This window comes from Brassica napus, chromosome A10 (assembly GCF_020379485.1).
Source record: "Brassica napus cultivar Da-Ae chromosome A10, Da-Ae, whole genome shotgun sequence".
Classification (NCBI taxonomy): domain Eukaryota; kingdom Viridiplantae; phylum Streptophyta; class Magnoliopsida; order Brassicales; family Brassicaceae; genus Brassica; species Brassica napus.
The window spans coordinates 7,437,157-7,459,968 of NC_063443.1; the positions used below are offsets into that span (position 1 = coordinate 7,437,157).

At 29.7% G+C, this 22,812-nt stretch overlaps 3 protein-coding genes and 1 long non-coding RNA gene across 15 annotated transcripts; 3 read left to right on the forward strand and 1 right to left on the reverse strand.

The window, feature by feature from the left end:
* Positions 1–212: 212 nt before the first annotated feature.
* Positions 213–1,711, forward strand: LOC106405348 (pectinesterase inhibitor 4). Its single transcript, XM_013845907.3, has one exon. It carries the CDS (start codon positions 937–939, stop codon positions 1,549–1,551), a length of 615 nt encoding a protein of 204 aa, XP_013701361.1. The 5' UTR covers positions 213–936; the 3' UTR covers positions 1,552–1,711.
* Positions 1,712–5,567: 3,856 nt separating this feature from the next.
* On the forward strand, positions 5,568–7,890 carry LOC106356927. Its single transcript, XR_007317110.1, has 5 exons — positions 5,568–6,408; positions 6,496–6,729; positions 6,993–7,102; positions 7,226–7,571; positions 7,642–7,890. It is a non-coding gene; the product is annotated as an uncharacterized LOC106356927 (long non-coding RNA).
* Positions 7,891–12,642: 4,752 nt separating this feature from the next.
* Positions 12,643–15,344, reverse strand: LOC106402698 (T-complex protein 1 subunit alpha). Of its 11 annotated transcripts, XR_007317112.1 has the most exons (10): positions 14,974–15,251; positions 14,713–14,777; positions 14,487–14,620; positions 14,282–14,338; positions 14,172–14,197; positions 13,867–14,084; positions 13,704–13,786; positions 13,451–13,546; positions 13,166–13,231; positions 12,643–13,070 (listed from the first exon to the last, which is right to left on the reverse strand). XR_007317112.1 is itself a non-coding variant. In XM_048742731.1 (7 exons), the coding sequence occupies exons 4-7, from the start codon at positions 13,725–13,727 to the stop codon at positions 12,969–12,971; spliced, it is 288 nt and encodes a 95-aa protein (XP_048598688.1). In that variant the 5' UTR covers positions 13,728–13,786; positions 13,867–14,084; positions 14,172–14,224; positions 14,487–14,702; the 3' UTR covers positions 12,643–12,968. The 11 variants fall into 11 exon arrangements, 4 of the variants coding, with proteins under 4 accessions (XP_048598688.1, XP_048598689.1, XP_022575986.2 ...); XR_001280785.3 differs by lacking the exon at positions 14,282–14,338 and having other exon boundaries at positions 14,172–14,224; positions 14,974–15,344; XR_001280784.3 differs by having other exon boundaries at positions 14,172–14,338; positions 14,974–15,249.
* Positions 15,345–19,026: 3,682 nt separating this feature from the next.
* On the forward strand, positions 19,027–20,234 carry LOC106405973 (40S ribosomal protein S20-1-like). 2 transcript variants are annotated; one of them, XM_013846542.3, is made up of 4 exons: positions 19,027–19,165; positions 19,348–19,474; positions 19,658–19,771; positions 19,928–20,234. In XM_013846542.3, the coding sequence occupies exons 2-4, from the start codon at positions 19,360–19,362 to the stop codon at positions 20,068–20,070; spliced, it is 372 nt and encodes a 123-aa protein (XP_013701996.1). In that variant the 5' UTR covers positions 19,027–19,165; positions 19,348–19,359; the 3' UTR covers positions 20,071–20,234. The 2 variants fall into 2 exon arrangements, with proteins under 2 accessions (XP_013701996.1, XP_022575982.1); XM_022720261.2 differs by having other exon boundaries at positions 19,089–19,204.
* The last annotated feature ends 2,578 nt before the right edge of the window (positions 20,235–22,812 follow it).

Genomic DNA, 22,812 nt, shown 5'->3' on the forward strand with positions numbered 1-22,812 from the left:
CTTTGAAAACAGGTTGGTTCAGTTACTTAGTTTAGAGTCTATTGTAAAAAAAAGGGTAGATATATAGTTGCTCAAAGTAACTTTAAAGTATGGTTGTTTAGTTAATGTGTAAAATTAAAGTATACTAACAAAGTCTCGATTGAACCCAAAAGTGTAATATATGCATTTAGCTGATGCTTTATCAAAATTTTAACACATCAAATTACCTTTAATTAGAAATTGGCATATGACCAACATATAGTTTAAAACGGCCATATGACTAAAATATGATTCGACTAGTTTGTAGAATTATAGCATAATAAAAATGGTGAAATAACCATTTTGTACGATATTGTCATCTATGTATAGCTTAATTAAAAAATAGCTGAAAATGGGATGGAGTTATCGTTAATTTGTCCTAGCAGACTCAGAACGGTGTAGTTAATTAGTATCAATCAATATGGATATAATAAAGTTAGATCTTAAAATGCATATACAAATGTGAACAACAGTCGAGCCTTAATCATATTAATTACCCGGCTGAGTACATACTAATTAACCATATCAAGGAAAAACATAATCACAACGGTATCATCTTTATTGCTTACATACATTATTTATATTATATATCTAATTCATAATGAAGTTGACCATGATATATTATACGATTTCTTGTCACTTTAAAAAAAAGTTACGTATACATATACACATACATAATAAGATTTTTCTGTTTCATAAAGACACCAAACATGACAGATCGAGATAAGATAATTAACCATATTCTCGTTAATAAAAAAAAAAGAGATATATTACTTCCTTCATTTTGAAAGAAAATGTACATGTGTGTTGTATATATATTACCCATGAGATACAACATAGTTTCAGAATTCTTCCCTATACATTTGTTCACACCCGAAAGACGAACCCTAAACACAAAAGGAAGCAGTAGTTATCAAAATGTCGCAGTTTTTGTACTCTCTAACGCTCGTCTTCGTTTTCCTCGCATCAGCAAACACACAAATAACAGCAGACACTTCACCATCCTACTCCAAAAACCACAAAATGTTCGTGAAGACAGCATGCAATTCGACAACATACCCTGACAAATGCTACAAGTCCTTATCCTCATACTCATCTACCATCAAATCCGACCCGATAAAGCTATGCACCACAGCGCTCAAGCTCAACGTGAATTCCGCAAAAGAAGCAGCTTCCGTCATCTCTAAGCTTCTCAAAAAGTCTCAGAAATCCGCAGCCGGACGAAAGAATAAAATGTTACCGGAGAAGCTTATCCTCAGGGACTGCCTTGAGGAGATGAGGGACACAATTGTTGAGCTGAAGCAAGCGATCACAGAGATGAAGACTCTACGAGATGGTGACTCTGTGCCTGAGCATATGACGAACGTCAGGACATGGGTGAGCGCGGCATTGACGGACGAAGGGACTTGTACGGACGGGTTCGAAGAGATAAAAGTGAATAAAGAAACTAAGAAGAAGGTAACGAAGGTTGTTGAGGAACTTGCAACGACGACTAGTAATACTTTGGCGCTTATTACAAATCTAAGTTACTAGCGAACGATTATATAAAATAAAATTATTGTTAATGAATTATTACGCGCGACCACCTTGTGCATGTTTTTCTTTTCTACACGTCAAAACTGATGTGTGTTTACCACATAATATTGTAACAATGTTAGAGTTAATTTGATTAAGACAAATTATATTATAAAGATATCGTGTTTTTACTATTACCCAAGAACTTATCAAGAATATGTACGGGGTGGACGAGCAGTTAAAACCCCTTCCAAAATAGCACATTTTTGCTGTGTCCAGAATTTCAGATCGTATCTGCACATGCTCCATTTAATTTTCATCAAATTTATTTTTTGTTTCTTAAAATTCAGCACGTACCGGAAGTACGAAGATATTTGATGGTGAATTATTTGAAAGACATTTATTGAATAGATAAAGAGACGATTCGAACAAAAACTCTAGCCATCAAGAGAAAAAGAGAGATATTTTAATAGTTTTAAACTAATGGCCATAGGTTTCTATAGTTCCGACACCGGATTGTTTGATTAGTTTTATTTCTTTTTCTTTGATTTGCGTTACTTCCGGTCACTTTGGTTGTTTGATTACCAATTTATTTTAAATCTCGCAAGAAAAAAAAATTATTGTTTTTTGTATGTTTTTTCCAATGGATTTGGTAAGACAAAATTTTTGGTTCAATTGAACAATTTAGAAAAGATAATTGACAGATCTACTCTGGATGGTGGCGACAGGTTTTACCGGCTTTAATCGTTGATGGTTCTTTATTTGATGGTGATGAAGTTCTTGCTGCAAACTATGGTTACTTCGAAAGGCATTATGAATGGAACGAGAGTGGCAATCGTTCTCAATTCAGTCTGAAGCGTGGTATTTTTGGATTAATACGAATATTATCTCTCTTGAGATTCAACTGTTCTAGAAGAAATATAGAGCTTTTATATGAAAAGTATTTAGTCATCCATACGCAAAATAGATGTGTGTTGTTACTTTGGATCCCTACTATTGTATCCATTTTCTACATTTATTTTGATAGTTCCCATGCATTGTTAAGAACTCTTTGCCTAAAAGGCTTAATAATAAAATTCAGCGTTAAAAAATAAAATAATGAGACGACAAGGTGATTGATCGAGTTTGTTTAAAAGATGAATATTTCAGCAACACAAATAACAATGTAAAACCTACCTCTTGTGTCGAAATTTTATGTAAATTTTTGAATGTCTTTCTCGGTTCTAGGTGTCTCCCTATTATACATGTCATCTTTCATTTTCTCTCCTAAGTCAGCTTAACTTTACGCCGAACTTAGCTCAGTTGAGCCGACATCACTTGATATGTACCAAGTAATTCTGTCTATTTGATAGGTTTTGTCAGAGAGATGTAATCTATCTCAAATATATTTTAGGGCTCAATGTCTTTGTAAATTTTCAAAACAGAGACAAATTTATGATAATCTCTTATATATTAAAAGGCATGCATTGGCTTTAATGTATTCACACTACCTTCGCCACGTGGCACTCTCACGTTCATTTAGAAGAACTTATGTTGACGTGTTTCTTTAATAGAGCACCTTACAATTTTGTTTCTTATTTTGATTAAAAGCTATAACAAACGTTTTACATCGTCGATACTCTTATGTTTCACGTAGATTTTTGAGTTTTCAAAATTTTGAAAAGTTGTATCGAAGTGGAGGGTTATGAAAAGGTGTTCACAATGCATCACATCCTTACGCAGTTCTCTGGCCACACTCTCTTGGACAACAACAGTGCTTGTCATCTTCTTCCTGATGTTAAGCTTATCTCTGGTCATCTCTACTATCTTGTTCCTACAACAACGAAAAAAAAAAAAGACCAAGAAAGTAATGTTTGTGGATCCTGAGGTAAAAGAAACCCAAGATTACTAGCTAAGAGAAGGTGTATGTAGCCGATCACACTGGTGAAAGAACCAGAAACACTGATAGTGATGACAATAAGAACGTGAGTGTTATGAGAATGAAGATCGTTGTGAGTAAGCAAGAGTTAGAGAAGCTGCCCCAAGGATGGTCATTCCATGAAATGGTCTACCAGACTCTTGAGAAACAAACTTTGCTTTCTGATGATGATAATCTTCAATGTAAGACCAAGAAAGTAATGTTTGCGGATCCTGAGGTGGAAGAAGACGCAAGATTACTAAGAGAAGGTGTAGCCGATCATACTGGTGAAAGAACCAGCAACACTGATGGTGATGACAATAAGAACGTGAGTGTTATGAGAATAAAATCGTTTTGAGTAAGCAAGAGTTAGAGAAGCTGCTCCAAAGAGGGTCGTTCCATGAAATGGTGTACCAGACTCTTGGGAAACAAACTTTGCTTTATGATGATAATAATCTTCAATGTAATATATATATATACTAGGGCCGGCCTACGGGTGGGATGAAAATTAACAAATAATTTAAGTAGTTAGAGTAAATATTTAATATGAATTATTATTATTTAAAAATATAAATTTTGTACATGTTATTATTGTATTTGAAGATTAACTGAACCATGTTATCTGAAAATTTAGTTATAATTTTTCAAAATAAATATTACTTGTTATTTTTCAAAATATGATTTTTTTTATTAAAAGGTTTAAGATGATTTTCTTTTATTAAATAATATATGTTTTAATCATATATTAAGAATTGGATGTGGCATTACATCATTTCTTATGATTTTTTAGAGTTGGATGACCATAAAAAAACCCGTGAGATTCTTTTTTTTCATTTTTGTTAGAAGAAACAAACTTGTAAATTAAATTCACATATTTTTTCCTTTAATTTTATATACTTAAGTAGATTATTTCATGTTTTTACTAAATTTAGTTTTTACAGTAGATTATTATTAAAATTTGTTTGAGTTAAAATGTATAATTATTATAAAATTATTTATGTAATATTAGTTATTTAATTAATATATTTGACCCAGATAATATAAAATGTAAATGTATTTAAAGTACACAATTATATTATTGTAGATTTTCATAATTTTGTCGTGTGATCTATGTAACTATATTATTGTAGGTTTTTTCGTAAAATTGAACTTGGTAACCACATATAAAAAAAAGAATTATTTGTAAAATTTATTTTTTTATTTATGTTGGTCGGAGTTTAAAATAATATCTTAAATAGATTTTTCTTTCTTTTTTTGTTCTTAAAATTTTTTTGCTACTTATTCTTGAAGTAACATAATCTAAAATCACATTTCGTATTTTTGGTTTTCTTTCAGCTCAAAAAGACTAAGTAAAATAGCAAAAAGGAGAAAAGAATAACAAAGCATATCCACCATATAGGAGCTCCTAAAATCACATTCTCTATTTTCTGTATCATTTGAGAATCAAACACCTCAATCTCCACCTGAGGACTCAGATTTACAATGTAAAAATTCACACTTTTTGAGCTATTCAGTTACCGGAAGATGACAAATATATGTGGTTTTCGCAGTTTTGATGATAGCTGCTGAAAAAGAAACATTAATTAATTGCAAACAATAAATCAAATTTCAAATGAAACAAACCATAGATTCTATTACAATTTGGGAAAGGAAAAAAATCCACATGGCATACCTTCGATTGCAACTTGAAAAAGAAAAACAAAAGGCTGTAACACAGGAGTTAACTATTTTTAAAAAAAAAAATACCAAAAAATTCGTAAGAACAAAAAAGAAAAAAAAAATCCAATTAAATATTATTTTTTCATGTCTTCTCAAACTCCGACCAACATAAATGAAAATTAAATTTAAAAAATAATTCTTTTTTATATGGTTACCAAGTTTAATTTTATGAAAATATACAATAATATGATTGCATACATGACACGACAATCAACATCCCGCACATAGCGCAGACCTACCTAATATATAAAATAGAATCTATCCTATACTAAAAGGAATATATGCTAAAAGAATAGAGTGTCCACGTCATTTAATTTAATCCACCAATCAGGATGTTCTTATCTGCCACATAATTTTATATTTCACGCACAATTTTGGTCCACTTTGTAAACGAGCCATTTGTTGACCCAGCCAGTAAAGGCTTTCAAACACAGATCCTCCCCTTCCACCTTCATCGTTCTCTTCGAAGAAGTTCTAACGTTTTTCTACCTTCTGTTTTTCTGATCAGTAACGACAGTTTCCATCATTCTTTTTCATTAAACCTCTAATTTAATCATTCAATGTAGGCTATTCCACCATTCCAAATCCCTCTGTTCTCCACCTTATATAAACCCAATGAATCTCTTCTCCTCGCAAAATTCACGAAACCCATCAAAGCACATCAGGCAATGGCGACCAAATCGACAAATCCGACCGGTAAGGCTCCAATCGCTCAATTTCTTAAAGATGTCCCCCCTGGCTTAGTTACTTGGGGCTGCGTTTCCGTTTGATTCATTTGTGGGAAGCAAAAAACACAGCGGAAGGGGGACATGCTTAGTGGGTTTAGAACTGCTTCTCATGTACGAGCAGGTATGAAAACTAATTTCAGATAAGATTATTTGCTTCCCTAAGATTTGATTCCAATATTCAAGACAACTCACTACTCTCTTTACGACATGGAACTGTTGTACAAGCAAATCAAGAGCAAGATGACGATGTTGGAGAGTCAAAGAATGTTGTATCACTGTGGGAGCGTCTTCAACACTTTCGTTTCTGTTTGTGGCTTTTCTGATTTGGTTGTGCTGTTTCTTAAATCATTCATTCTCACTTTTTAGTTCTTTTTGTTTTGTTTGGGTTCAAAATAATAAGACGAAATTGTTTTAAATCCAAAAATCTTTGATTCATTATGTGTTACAGTGTCTCAGTTGATCTTCGGAGTGTCGGCTGTGTTTTCGTAGAGATTTTTACCGGAAGACCACTTCTTAAAAGGAAGAACAGAGGTGAGAAAGGGACCAAATCGATATATCATAATTACTCATTTCAGATAGAGTTTTTAATGAGTTTTTTTGTGTGTTTATTCTGTGTAGATTAAACAACTTCACATACTGTATAAACTCTTGGGTTCACCAGATGAAGAATTCTGGGAAAATAACAAGCTTCATTCTCAAACTAAGTGTTTAGACCACAACATCAATATGACCGTTGTCTGAGAATCTATTAACATCAAGGAGTTTCCGATAACATCAGCTGATCTTCAGGAGAATATATTATCTGTTGATCCAGACAAACGAGGAACTGTCTCTTATGCTCTCATGTAAGAGGTAAAGAAAAAAGAACCCAAAACTTTAAACTTACAGTGTTTTGGTCTTCTTTGTGGCTTTGCTATTATTATATTAGTTTAACACAAAACCTTATGCTTGTGATACATCGACATTAACTAAGTTTCCTCCTAACAATGAAATGGATGCTAAGTACTGTGGAGAACTTCAACGATGGTTTCAATCGATTTTCATAAGATCTGTATAAATTTGTGTCTCTGTGATTATGTGTTGAGACTTGGGAGATCATAATATTTGTTTTGCAGGAGAAAATAAGGTATAAAAGAAAAGATATAACTTGGTTTTCAAGAAAATGGTGAAATTATGAAGAACAATCAAAGAGCTTGCAAATCTAAACAAGTTACCAACCCAACAGGTATGTAATACAACAAGCTACCCTCAACAATATTTATTGTATCAAAGCTACAAATAGACCGGAATACACTGATGCTTCAAAACCCCAGTTCCTCATTAGTGATTTGGTTCATTGTTTTCGAAGGAAGCCGAGACATAAATCTTTTTCCATACGCTATCGGAGATATCTCAAGTGACTACTTGAAGCGAGTTTCCGTACACAGATTTATCTCATACCACGACATCGGCAAGCGGGTTCACATTGGCTGGGACAAAGAAGAGAAAAGATGACAACGCAGCTTCAACACTCACTTATAATCAGCCTGCAGGATCTGTGAGCATATCATTTGCTAAGACCACTTTTGGCTGACAATAAATGAAGACAAAACGTGCTTTCTTAAACAGCAAGTTTCTCCAGACTCCTCTGAGGTGTTTCTGTTCCATAGCGCCACAAGAAATCAGAAGAAGATACAGTGGGTCCATTGAATTTGGTACGAACTAAATTGAGATCTTTCATGATTTGGCGCGTTGGTTTTTATATTTTTATATGACCTCTTTTAGGATTTGAAGAAAGCTTGAACGAGTCCGAAGATGTATTTCAAACTAATGGAATGCCGTGGTATTCATGGACTGAGAGTGGTGCAAGAGTCAGTGTTCGAAGATCACCAAGAAAAGAAAATTCAGTCCGTGTCGTATATACTTCAAATCATTTGAAGTCCATATATAAAATCGTATATACTTGAAATCATTCGAATATATTTGTTTTCACATAGAATTTAAAATTATCAATAAAAATATACAAAATCAGTATCTTATTAAATATTTTAAAATATAAAAATTCAAAAATATATTTCTTTCAAAAAATGAAAATTAAAAAAAAAATATGGTAAACTAACAACATCAAAATAAATATGTATCAATATAAAATAAGATACAATAACAAATTAAAAATCTTTGAAAATTAATTCACTTAACATATACTAAACATTTGAAAATTCATGATATGATATAATCAACAGAAAATATTTCTTAAAATGCAAAATTTTAAATTATGCAAGATTTGAAGAATATAGACTACATAAATGTAAAACATCTATGTTAAAAAAATATTTTAAAACATAATATGATTTCCAAACTCGAGGTTATATCCCATCAAATGTATTCATTATAATTTAAAACCACCAATGTTCCATTAACAGTTAAACTAATAAAGGTTTTTGAAAAAAAAAGTTAATATCAATTTAGCTAATGGAGGATATGATGGATACGTTTAGAAGTTCTAAACTATATTTGAAGATCAATTTAAGAGTTAACAACCACTGAGTGAGGATGGATACAATCACACAAGTGATTTTAATAAAACATGTTTTAGAACTCATAGAAACAAATATTTAGTGACGCCATTCAGTCTTTACTAATGTTCCTGCTTTTAGTATTCTTAGTTTCTAAAAGAATATCCATATACTCAATGAAGGTTAAAGCAACTACATCATGACCTAATCCTATTAATCTCAAACAACTATTAGAATTTTTAGGCCAAGTCAACTATTATAGATGTGATGTTAAGAGTTCCGCAGGTTTTACTTTTTCAATAGGTTTATGAGAATTATTTTTTGAATAAAAATGAAAATCAATAACAAAATTTAAATTGACAAATAAAATAATATAAAAATAATTGATATCATATCTGAAAATTCAACATAAAATTTTTAATTTCAAGAAATTGTTTAACTAGAGACAAAAAGAATATAGATCATCTCTTACCAATGTAAGAAATCCAAATATTTTGAAAACAATTAAAAAAATCATAAAATTGGAAAAGTATAACAGTTAAGATTACACAGTTTTTAACAAAAGTATAAATTTTTTAAATACCATTACAAGATTAATGTTCATTTTTTAAATGTTAACAATTATTATTTTCATTATAATTTCTACACATATGTCCTATATCTAAAACATGTTGGAAATAATTTGTTTAGATAAATTAGTTATTTAGATGCATAAGTATTTAATTTTATTTAAACTTATCATTTTCATAAATTATCTTACTTAAATTTTTTATAATGTAAAACAAATATAATATAAATAATTAGTAATTTGAAAATTATTATATAAAACTATTTTAGTAATAACAGTCTTTAATCCAATTCTAATTAACATTTTAAAATTTATAAATATATATATATATACTAATTTTAAAATATTAATATTCAAGACTAATATTTATTTGTAAACCAGAAATTATATATATATATATATATATATTTATTTTTTTGGTTTATTAGAAATGCAAATGAAATATTAGTTATTACTTGTGTAATTCAAATATATTTAATAAAATGAAATGAGTACAAAGGGCAGATTTAGTTTGGGATAATTTGTAAATTACTCTATTAATAGTTTGAAAATTGAAAATTACACCTTCTATTTATTTTTTGAAAAATAAACTTTATTCAATGTGAGTTGACATTTTTATCCATATTAGATATTTCAATAATTAAAATATACTCCAAACTAAAAATGATATTATTGTTATAATTATTTATGTTTAAGATAAATTTGTATGTTTAGATAAATATATGTTATTTAATCTTTTAAAATCATAAAATAACAATTATATTATAAAAACAAAAAATAATGATTTTTTTCTCTTTTCCAAAACCTCTAGCTATATGCAGCATAATTTTACTAAACGAAAAAAAAAGAGAAGTATTTTTCAGAATAAAATAGAAGCAGAATTAGAAACTGAAATCTGATTCATGAATTAGCAAATTTCTTAATGAAATGAGAGGAAAAATGAAGAATCTGTGAAACTATAGAATAAATATTAAAATAATATATTTTGTAGATAAAGATAAATAGTTTAAGATAAATATTTCTTTTTAAAAAAAAATTTTTCTTTCTAAAACCTTACTTTAAATACAAAATAAATTAGGAATTTTGAAATATTCAGATTGGACAATTTAGTAAATTTATATATACATAAGTGTATTTTTCAAAAAAAATTTACACAATGGTGTAGTTTTCAAATTAAAATTTTACTGTAGTATATTTCTCCAAATTTTCCCATTTAGTTTTTATCATAAACCAAAAAAGCAGCATTCAAAATTATTGAATTTAGGTATATTTATTTTAAGTTTGAAATTTTATTTTAAGATAGAACAATTTGCTGACTAAACGTTTATAATCCAAACTTATCGCTAAATATTGTTTCATATTTTATACACAAAACTATTTTTAGAGAAAAATAGAATATCTAGTAAATGGAAAGTAAAATTGTTCATAATGAATAATAAAATACAATAAATTATCAATATATACATATATATATATATTAAATAGGTTTTATCCTTTTTATTAGATCATCAAAACAAGTAATGTACCAAAAATTGAATCATAAGCACATTTCTTAAGAACAACCAAGATTTTAGTTAATTATCTATATATCATTAAACATTGAGTTGGTGATAGTGATACTACTAAGCTACTGCGAAGCATTTTCGTATTTCAAATAATGTGAAAATAACCTTTTTTAAGTGAGAGAAATACTTAGAATAGAGATTTTGGTTTAAGAGAATGTCATACAATTTTGGATATTAGGTACAGAAACAACATTAATAAATTTCTTTTAGTGTTTAAATAATTGGCATGCAGTAGTGACACCTTTAAAAAAATATTTTTTTGAATGCCTAAATATATTTTTTAAAGTTATTCTAGAAATTAATATCGTTTTGCTTAAATCCAAATTTTAAAATACTATTTTTTCAAAAAATTAACTTGCTTGAAAGACACCCAATACATATTATGATATTTCAACTCTTTGCGGTTGCACATACTTCAGAATAATATTTTTATATTCTCAAATGTTTGAAAATGATTTAAAACATAAATTTAAAGGACATAATCCGCGCGTAGCGCGGAAAAAAGATCTAGTTGATTTAAAGGTTCTAAGAATGTCTACTCTACATAGACAAAAAAAATAGCCCATCATTTGTAATAAATAATAACATATCATTTATACTAATAAATAATAAAAATTACCAATAAAAGTGTCAAATTGATATCCTTGTTGTTTTCTTAAATGTTACTTTTATTAAAAAAAAAGTAATTTCAAAATCAAATAAAAAATATAATAAATTATCGGAAAAAACTAACAAAAAGAAAAAAAATCATAAAACGCTAAAACTATATATGTCAAAATAATAAAAATAAATTAAAAATAACTTAAAAGAGCATTTTCAATACATTTCCTTAAGCATGTCAAAATATTCAAAATAGTATTTATCAAAATCTTTTTATCATTCAATAGTAGTTTTAACTATAAAGTTTTAAACAATCCATTTTAATCAAGAAATATCAAAACTTTAATATGTAAAAATATAACAAAATTTTAAACAAAATGTATGATATCTGAATTTTTAAGAAATTCAAAATTTATTTACATGTTGATATATCTAAGTTATGGTAATATTTAGGTGCTGATTGTTTGAACTAGTTTTTAGTTTTAGTTTTTGGTTTTTAGATTTTGGTTTTAGTTTTTAGATTTTGGTTTTTGATTTTTAAGTTTTTGTTTTGGTTTTCAGTTTTTGATTTTGGTTTCTAGCTTTTGGTTTTGGTTTTTAATTTTGCAGTATTTTTAGTTTTTTAAAAGATGATTGGGACATTCTTTAAGCAAAAAATAGCAATAACATATATAGAAATTACAAAAAAAATCTATCAAAAACAGTGATTTTTAATTAAAAATAAAAATACATTAAAATGTTTTAAAATTATTTTATTTTAAGTATTATATTAGAACAAAAAATACAAATATCTATAAATTATGCAAAATTAAAATATTAAAATTTTGAAACTATGTATAAATTTTCTTTATAAATTACTTTTATTTTTTTTAATCTTGAATTGCTATTTTTCTTAAATTACTATAATATTTTTAGTTACTAAAACATTTTCTATTTTTTATAATTTTAGTTATTTTGAATGTGTCTAATAATTGTTATAATTATTCAATAATTTTATTTATAGAAATAGATAACTAATTCTTTGCAATTACTTATACTATATATAAATACCTAAATTATTTTACAGATATAAAATACAAATAATTATTTTACATTATTATTTAAATGATATTTTATGTACAAAAAGAAACAAATTCGTTTTTTCCTTTAAAAACCCACAAAAGTTGGTTTTTGGTTTTTATTCATAAATTGTTTAAAACTTTGAAAAACTAGTTTCCCTAAATTTTAGGGAATCTATTTGTTAAAAAAATTGATTGGGAAATCAAATGGTTTTTACAAAAACTAAAACTAAAATCTAAAACTTGATTGGAGAAAAAATGGTTTTTGAGAAAACAAAAACCAAAAACTAAAACAAAAACCAGAAACAATCATCACCTTAGTCATATTAGACATGCCGTTTTCCCTAGATTTAACAGTTAACATTAAGTTTCTCTCTCTCTCTCTTATGTTTTGAGCAAATGTTTTCTACATATAGTCTTTGCACACACCACTTCTGATGTCAAGATTGTGAAGCAGAAACTGAGAAGCACACAAAAGATACTCAAGAAATCAAAGCAGTCCAAGGCCAGCTTCAACTTAGTTCAGAGAATATGAATATTACACATTTATACAAAAACAGAGGCTTTGAGCTTCAGAATTTCTACTATTACACCTCTATCCATACTTATTTGTATAAAAGATTACATCAAGTTTGAGCCAGAGCTTAACAAACCAATTGCAGATGAAGGAAAACAGTAAAAAAAAAATACTTTTGACGGATTTTTTCAAGTTCTCGTGGATCGTTAACAACAACTTGGACACCCAGCTGCATTTTTGTCTTCTGAAGATTGAAGTCAAGGCAAGCAATCTTGGCTGGAGACACTCTTAATGGCATCCCTGGGCAGCGCTGCCAGTATTGAGCGCATATCCTTTCAACAAATAGCTGTCTCGCGCACTTTGTCCATGAGCTTTCAGAATATTGATCCCCTATAAGGTAAGTAAGCAGAAAATGTTTAACGATTAAAATATCATCCTGACTTCAGATGCTATTTTTAAACTTTGACAGAAGAGAATAAACAGACCTTGATAGGGTACTTTATCTCCCCTCGCTGATTTGTCATCTTCACTGATAGAACAGCATCCACAACCTTGAAGAAAAAACATGATTATAACAGTTCAGAAACATGGAGTAATCAGCCAGAATTGCAAGAAATTATAAACGGATCCCACAATTTAGAAGGAAATTCTATAAGAGATGTATGTAGAAAAGAGTCCCCCAGACTACATAGAGAGTAAACATAGGAATTAATAACACAACTCACAACACTAATGCTTTGCGAACAAAGGAATGAGAAATGAAAGCATACCAAATTGGCAAAGAAGTCCCTGTCACCAGATATCAGTTTGGAGGACATGCTGGTTTTAGCACAGTTTATCAATGGAACTCTCCCAAGCTTTTTGACCTATATAACGCAACATAAGTAATTAACTGAAGCGGCAGAGACGGCCACTACAGAGAACTTACACAGTTATGCTTACAGAAAAACATTATAAATGTACACCACATAAATTCACATTTCCTCACTACTTATTCTGACAATTTGATCTAAAGCTTTGTACCTGCTCCTGTGAGCGGAAATACATGAAGGGTGTGTAGTTGAGGAAGTTGGATACTCTTGATGTGTATATGTCAGCGGATATACCTGAAACCAATTTTGAGAGAAGGAAGTTTGAGAGATATACTACAAGTTGCTCAGAAAAAGCAGAGAAGAGGTATCCGTACTTTTCGATTTGTCTCATCAAGTATCTTTTGTCCCAAAAACTATGAGTCACAAAGAAGAGGTATCATAGATACTTGCGTAGTTTGCCCCTTTTTAAGAGAAACCTTTTGTTGAAGAGCTCGCCGTCTGATTCAAGCATTAGACCAATCTTGTCATCTAGTCTTTGCATTACAATGAGAAGCTTCTGCATGGTCTCCGTCAGTTCTTGATCAGCCAAGGTCTAGAAAGAAAAGATAAAGAGAATACCTTATACTACCAATTGTATCCAGCACATGAACTATAGATCTTGTAAAGGAGATAAACAAACCTGAGCAGGAACGACCTTTGCTACTTCTTTGCAGATCAAGCCGAAGTATAACACTATGAACATGAGTCAAGAAGTATGATAAAGCGATGAATAAATAGATTTTCAGTTACCTAGTGTGTTATGATCACTTCTAAAATATCTCGTAAGACTTTCAAGTCTCTATATATCTATATCAAGATTCAGAATGATTATCAGAAAAATGCAAAGAAACAAAAATCAAGATTTTCTTTGAAGAGACAGAGAAGCAATTAGAGATCAAAGGAAAAAAGGTTCACGTTTTGCATATAAGAAAGAGCTTAGAAACTGAGATAATACCGCTGCTGCATACTAATACTGCCTAGGATCTAACAGTGAGAATGAGACTTGTTGAGATTGAAGCAGCCATATACTTTGAACCAACTGAAGAAACCCCAACTGCTCCTCTATAAGACCAACTCGAGTTTCTCAATCTAGCGTAGAATGTAATCTAATCGAATTAGAATCTAAAGATATATGAATAATAGATCATATTTTTCTCCACTAGGAGAAGAAGAAAACTAACCGGCCAGAGGAGCTGCAATGATTGATGGTGAAGGCGAAGAAGGAAAACGGAGACTATCAAGGCTCCTGCAAAACATGAACAGATAGAAACACAATCAACAAACGTACACGAAATCATCTCCAAAAATTTTGATTAAAGTGTTCATCAAGAGCATATCAACCCACACGAAAAGCTCTGGAGTTAACCCTCTCTCAAAAAAAAAAATTTATTTTGTTGTTTGAACAGATTGATAAGATGGTTTCAAAGATGAAGAATGATTACCTTTTTATATTCCCTGACAAACCGCCTAGCTGAAGAACATCTTGCATTCAAGACTATATCGGTGTTGATTGAATTAATAAGGGATTCAATATGAAGAATCCGTAACAGGAACCGCTTAGGTGATGAAGATGAAGATCAGACGTCGCGATAGATCGTAGAGAGAGGATGAACCCTGAAGATGAGACGGCGTAAAGGAGAAGATTAGGGCGGAAGGCTCGTCGGCCTGGAAAAATGACAAAGTCCAAAACCCTAATAACGTCAAACGATTGAAGCCCATCACGCGGAGACTTAATGAAGCGCAGAACATGGACACGTGGCGCCGTTTCCTTGCTCGACTTTCCTAACTGGCGGATGACGTGGATGGCCTAAGAAGAATAGAAACTCTACTTTATATATATTTATATTTATATTTATATAGATAGATAAATAGATATATGTATATATATATATATATTATATTAATGATGAAATTTTTTTCCGATATAATAAAGAAACACTATATTCTCGAGCTTTCCATATTATTATGGTTATGGTTTTAACGCTAAGCTCTGTTATGGTTTAACGCTTTCATTCGGTATAATAAAAATCGTTTTCAAAATCAGAACTTTCCCTATTATTATGGTTAACACTTTTAAACCAAAATTCAAAATTGGTTTGTTATTATACCGAAAGAAACACTAAGCTCTGTTTTTTTAAATCGATTTTGCTACATTGAGTGATTGGCAAGATTGATTGATGATAGGGGATTTGCATATATTTCAAAACTTTGGTTTATGGCAATATATACATCGATTGTGCTGAGCAAGACACAAATATATGTCATTAATTTTTTGAAAGCGATCAACGTAATTTGCATTAGGGTTTTTAGACCTATATAAGACATGTCTTCCATCTTTCTTACTCAAAACCTAAATGCAAAACCTAAGCATTCTTCTATAATGGCTGCGATAAGTTGATAATGACTCATATATCCTAAACCTCTACACATAAGTTGTGACCAATGAAAAGTCCAAAAAATCCAATCTAAAACCAAATTGATGTCTACATTAAATAGATCTAATGTCTTCTTATTTTATAAATAACAAAATTATCACCTAGTGTCATATATTTGGGAGTACTACGCATGTCATTGGTCATTAAGCCAGACCCGTATGGGAAATATAAATTCTCAGTTGTCACTCATTTGGGAGATAATGCCTATCCTACTAAATTATTTCATCGGTAGGAGATCAATACAACAATGCATCTTGTATTTTCATCGGGGATTACTAGAAGAGACTTGACTAATTTGAAGGTTAAGCTAATAGCAGCAAATAATTATAAATTGATTTTTTTGTTGCTAAATTGTAATTTTATTTAAAGAATTGAAAGTTCACGAGTTACAATTTTCTTTAATAGATTGATAGATCTGAAACGATTAGTCCACATAAAAAAAAAACAAAACATGGAAATAAAGACAATTAGTACTCAAACACATATGTTTGCTAGCATTAGAATGTAAAAGTAACGATAATAACTTAGAGTCGAATAAAGTTGAAGCCATAAACGAGTCAAAAGGAGAGACACGAAAAAGATTTAACAAATGCTTATGCAGGAAAAGAAAGTTATTTCATCTCGTAAGACAAACAAAGAATCATTCATCTAAGCAGATAGTAGAGACTGCATCAAAGGTTGCCTTGAAAGTCTAAGCAACGACGTTCAACAAAAAAAACCTAGATCCGACATGAGTCAAGATAACACTAACTGGCAGAGCTTAACAGCAGATGCTCACTCTACCAAGTTCACTTTGGCTAGCACATAGACAATCCACATCACCATTCTGAAGCCTTACTGCCTCCTTTTAAAGCACTAATAATGAGGTATATAAACCAAACCAATTTATAAGACTAACTAACCAAACGTCCACACAAGCAAAACAAGTAAAATCACTAAGCCATTTCAATTTCAATGCCAATCGGAGCTCTAATAACGTTTGAAATTGGAACCACTAGCATCTGTAAATTCAAGCATTTGTATTCTCAACCGCTATCTAGTCATGCTCTAACTAAGTTGCCTTATTATTTTTGCGACAAAAAAATTAACAAACAAAACAAAAAGAAATCTAAGTGAAGCGTCGTTATACAGCTTCTGCCGGCGACTGTCTGTCGCTACTGACCTTTTCTGTATTTTTATCGCCGCTGTATTTATCAGTTTCTTCTAAATATGTGTTGACATGTAGCTAGCCTCAATTATTAATAATTGAACAAATAAGAAGGAAGCTTGTCAAAATTGATAAACATATGCTGACATGTACATTTTTATTTTTTATTTTATTTTATTTTTGTCGATGACGTTGCGTCCAGGGAAAGAACATGACTTACATTGACACAAATGAAAATAAGGAGGAAGCTTGGCAACATTTGACACATGTGGAATCTAATGATGATTTGTTGGTGTTGACTCCTCGTAGTATATGACTATAGTCGGTAACTAAATTTTAAAGACTATTCAAAAAAGCTATTTTATTGTATTTAAAAATTATATATATTTTTACTGATTTTCATTAATTTAAGTTTAAATTTCTTAAAAATCAAAGTTTGATGTTTACTAACGTAAAAGTATATATTCATTTTGGTATACATTATTTAAATCTATATTTTCTATATTATTTTTATTTTTATATTTTAGAAATTTTAAGTATATACTCCATCTGTTTCATTATAAATGTCAATTTGACATTTTTCACGGAGATTAAGAAAATTGTATAATAGACTAATATATTTTTATTTAATGTATTATGAATTTAATGAGAATGATTTAAATAAAAATATATTGGTTACTCAAAAGGGTAAAAAGTAGATTTAATGTACAAATTTACATAGGAATCGTAGAATGACACTTATTTTAAAATAAAATTAAAAATCTAAAATGACACTTATTATGAAACATAGAGAATATAAATTTACATTTTTTAAATAATAATTTAAACGGATTATCCGAATCCGAATCGAACATGCAAAGATCCAAACCGAACCTGAACCAAAATTTGTAAGTACCTGAATAAGACTGAAATCTTTAACTTTGAAAACCGAAGAGCTGCGAATCAAATCCGTACGGAGATCCGAATGTCCACCCCTAAGCTATGATACATGAGGCCAACCACTTTACCAAGGTTCATCATCCAATTTTTATTTTTTTGCGAAAGTTTATCATCCAATTTTATTAATACATTCACTCCTATTTGAAACCATACCTTCCATCCACACAGCCCATCCTGATTAAATGCTAGATTATTTGTCAAACATACAAGAACATTTTGCTGGGATTTTTAACCAGACCGAACTTGCCGAACCAAACCAAACTATCATAACAAAACTGAACTTGCCGAACCAAACCAAACCGAAAATTTAGGTTTTTGGTTAGTTTGGTTCGCTTCGGTAACAAAATTAAAATTTTGGTTTTTGGTTTGGTATGGTTTGGTAATCGGTTAGTTCGTTTTCTAAAAAAAAAATTTTAGTTTCAATTAGTACCAATATTACCTGAAATTCCGAATCAAATCAACCGAAATCTGAAACGAAAAAACAAACTAACCGATATGACTGAACCGAATTAACTAAAATCCGAACCAAAATAACCGATTTTTATTTATTTATTCAATTTAAACCAAAAATTTAACCAAACTAACCATAAAATAAAAAAATTTGGTAAAATAATTTTGAAACCGAACTACCCGAGAACCAAACCGAACCGAACATTTTTACGGTTCAATTCGGTGAAATTTTACCAAAACCGAACTACTCGAAAACCAAACCATCCGAACCTGCAGGCCTTATTTCAGTGACACAAATGGATAATGAAATTTATCATGATTGAAAATTGAAGTAAAACCTGAGACTGAGATACGAAAGCTACTAAGTACGAACCTATATTGGGCTAAATCGAATCTATATTGGGCTACTCCGAGCAACATATTCTATGTGTGTTTAACTTTTCAGTCTTTATTTATAACAAAAACCACAACGAATCTATATTGGGCTAAATCGTGCTCTCTAATATAGGCTCAAGTAAAAATCCTAAAAGCCCATTAGGTATTAGCAAAATAAAAACCTAGTTTCGGTGTCTCTCAGTTATAACCTAACATCATCTCTCTCCCTCAAGGTTCGTCGCCCAGTTTCTTCATCAACTCAGCGGCTCGTGTCTTCTTTCTTCTCTGGTAATATTTTTCATCAAGGGTTTATACTCTTATTACAATGTTATCTACGTATTCTTATTATTTTTTTCTTTCAAACTGTTATCTAGAAATGGATTGTGACCTCTTGGTTATTCTTTATAGGGGATTCGAGTTGATATATAATAAGATTCGTTTGCTTTGTTTTGGATGTATATTATGTTTAGCTAAAGAAAGCTATGGCGTACGCACCACCGATGAAGCAAGGAAAGACAGGATTTGAGGAGCCTCAAGAGCAGATTCACAAGATTAGAATCACTCTCTCCTCCAAGAACGTCAAAAACCTTGAGAAGGGTGAGATTCTTTTTCTCGATTTAGCCTTGAAGATTGATTATTTCAGTTAGATCTATTATAGGGTTTATCTGCAATATGTAAATATATAGCTTTCTGGTACTTGGTTTAGTCATTAATATAGGCACTGAACCTACTAAAATGGTGAATTCATTACTTATCTATCTGTTGGGTTCTGGTGTTTAGTGTGCACCGACTTGGTCCGTGGAGCCAAAGACAAGAGATTGAGAGTTAAAGGACCAGTGAGGATGCCAACCAAAGTTCTTAAGATTACCACAAGAAAGGCTCCTTGTGGTGAAGGTCAGTAATCAAATCTCCCTTTTCTTTTCTTTTTTTTTGAAAATTCTGCAGTGTTGTTAGCTAGATTGTCATTAGATTTTGTTATGTTTTTGTAGTTTCATATGATAATAAAGGAGAAACGTAAACACCTAAGATCTTTGTGTTATGTATTTGTAGGAACCAACACATGGGACAGATTTGAGCTCCGTGTACACAAGCGTGTGATCGATCTCTTCAGCTCCCCAGATGTGGTGAAGCAGATCACTTCCATCACCATTGAGCCTGGTGTTGAGGTTGAGGTCACCATTGCTGATTCTTAGATGCATCTACTTTAATTTTCAAGTTGTCTTTGAATTGCGACGGTTTATCTCTTTTTTTTGCTACAAAGTTCAGACTTCGTCTTTACTTCTTAAATATGTTACCCTTTTTGTTTTAATTTTGTTGGACATGTTATTTGCTAGTGGTGTTTTATTTTTTTGCTTGAGCATTGCGTCTTTGTTTATCATATTTAAAGTGGCATCTCTAACCTTACTTCATTTTCTATTTCAAAATTTATTGTGGAGTAAAATCTTTTCCAATCATACTTCATTTTCAATCCTAGCCATTACTCCATTTTGGTGTTAAAACTTGTTTTATGTGTGAAAAATTGTTCTTTAAATTTTTAATGTTTTCATTTTTTACTTAAATAATATTTTAAAATGATACAATAACATAACTAAACAAAATGTTATATTATTTAATAATTTTACATAAAATATATATACTATAATTAAAAATAAAGATAACATAAAAAGATCTACAGTTGCTTTTCACTATTGTGAAAGGACATGTTCAACTACATGTAAAGTTTACATAACATGATAAAGGATGAGTATGATGTCGATGCACCAACTGAACTTGCAAAAGAAGTTCTATTTCCATATGTCGAAACTGCTAAAGATGAAAGTGTTTTTTTTTTTTTGTCTGGTTAATTATGCTATTACAAATCATGAGAAATATTATATAGACGATATTACAGTCGACAATTCTACCTACCTTATGAAGATTCACGCCTGACTGCATCACCCTGAGTAGTCCTATGAGATCCATTCTTAACGGTACTCCTTGCGCCATGCTAAAGATCTCTTGTAAGCATTTTCTCTAATTTTCTGCGTAATTCGCCATGCTAAAGATGAAAGTGTCTGATTTAGAAATCACAAAGAGAAGGAAGCTTATGTTTCATTACGAAATGTATTAGTTGATCATCTGTGATAAAAATATTCTAATGCCATTATTAAACTAATTTATATATTATCTTTTATTTTATTTTATGATTTCTTGTACTTTTTAATAAATATTTAATTTAAATAAATTATATTTTAAATAAGTTTTGTAAACATAAAATAGTTGGGATTAATTAGTAATTTTTTATAAGTATAAGGTATTATTAACAAAATATATTATTTTTGAAGTAGAAAATGAAGTAATACATTGAAGTAAAAGCATCTTCAACCTAATTTCATATTTTACTCCAAAATTGAGAAAATAGAGTGAAAAATAAAGTGATGAACAAAAAATTAAAACGATACTCTATAAATGGAGTAATGCTTTTATTTTTTGTTCATTACTCTATTTTTCACTTTATTTTCTCAATTTTGGAGTAAAATATAAAGTGAGATTAGAGATGCCCTAAAACATTACTCCATTTTGATGTTGAACCATTTTAGAGTAAAATATGGAGTAATACATTGGAGATGCTTTTAATTTCAGTAAGTTCCATTGTTTAAATATTATAATCAAATCTTGAAATGTTGAATGATATATCAAGGGTGTGAATATATAGTCTGTTTGGAGTAAATATTTGGAGAAACAATTTTACTCAAAGTTCGGCTGAAATGTTACCAATCAGGTTAATTATTATTATTTAATTTTTACTCAGTGTACTATTGATAAAGTGGAAAAAACAGTCTAAGGTTTCGAATGGTATGTAGATCAAACCTAAAACGCATATCAAGCAGAACAAATGCAGAATAAATATAGATCTAATTGGTTAAGCTAATTTATCGAATTAGTGTATTTAACCAAATGTTAAAAATAATTTTGTAAATTAAATATCTAAAACAAAAATACAAACTATTATCAATGATTTTTTTATTAATTTAATAAATACAAAGAAAGTTTTAAAATCATATAAAAAGTAAACACAATCACACCAAAAAATCGTAAAATAAAAAAAATATCATTCTAATAAATATATTATAACTTAAAAATTATATAAAATTTATTAAAATGACAAAGAGTATTCTTTTTCCCTTTAATTATTTTATAGTCCAAATTAAAATTTAATTAAGATCCAAAGACATTAATTAGGACTCGACATAAAATCCTTAACCTGAATTTAAACCGAATCCGAACCGAAAAACTGACTCGTACCAAGTCCAAAATGTAAAACAGTATCTGAATGGGTTTTGTATAGGCTTGGGCAAAAAAAAAAAGAAACTGAAAAATCAACTGGAACCGAACCGAAATACCCAAAACCGGATCCGGACCAAAACCCTCAAATACCCGAACGGTTTCTATATTTCTATATTCGAAATAACCGAACCAAACCGGAACCGAACCGAGAACCGAACGGGTACCCGAATATATAACAATATTAATTATATATACATATAATATAACTACATATATATTTTTAATATAAAGATCTGTTAAAAGTATCCGAAAATAATTGAGATAACTAAATTATTATAATGTATCTGAACTACCCGAAATTATCTGAAACTATCTAGATAGTTTTATCTGAAATATCCAAAGTAATCCGAAATATCTGAAATTCTTACCCGAAAGTGACTGTAAAATAATAATTAAAGTAAAATATATGCAAGTTAAATATATATTGTCATATCAAATAATGTGCATGAATTCATCAAACTATTTTATATAAAAATATAAAAATTTCAAACTAGTTAAATAGAAGATAAATATGTATATGTTATTTTTAACATCCTAATTTTTTATTCTTTATTTAATGAACTAACTAAAATACTCCTTGAATTTTTGAATCCTTTTTTTTTATAGAA

Excerpts from the sequence above, each read along its gene's own strand:
- LOC106405348 (XM_013845907.3), top strand. The coding sequence starts at position 937 with ATGTCGCAGTTTTTGTACTCTCTAACGCTCGTCTTCGTTTTCCTCGCA.
- LOC106402698 (XM_013843483.3), bottom strand. The coding sequence starts at position 15,020 with ATGCAAGATGTTCTTCAGCTAGGCGGTTTGTCAGGGAATATAAAAAG. Across the intron at positions 14,778-14,973 it reads TTGTCAGGGAATATAAAAAG|GAGCCTTGATAGTCTCCGTT; the intron begins GTAATCATTCTT and ends CATGTTTTGCAG. Across the intron at positions 14,225-14,712 it reads CATTGCAGCTCCTCTGGCCG|TGTTATACTTCGGCTTGATC; the intron begins GTTAGTTTTCTT and ends TCATGTTCATAG.
- LOC106405973 (XM_013846542.3), top strand. The coding sequence starts at position 19,360 with ATGGCGTACGCACCACCGATGAAGCAAGGAAAGACAGGATTTGAGGAG. Across the intron at positions 19,475-19,657 it reads CGTCAAAAACCTTGAGAAGG|TGTGCACCGACTTGGTCCGT; the intron begins GTGAGATTCTTT and ends TCTGGTGTTTAG. Across the intron at positions 19,772-19,927 it reads AAAGGCTCCTTGTGGTGAAG|GAACCAACACATGGGACAGA; the intron begins GTCAGTAATCAA and ends ATGTATTTGTAG.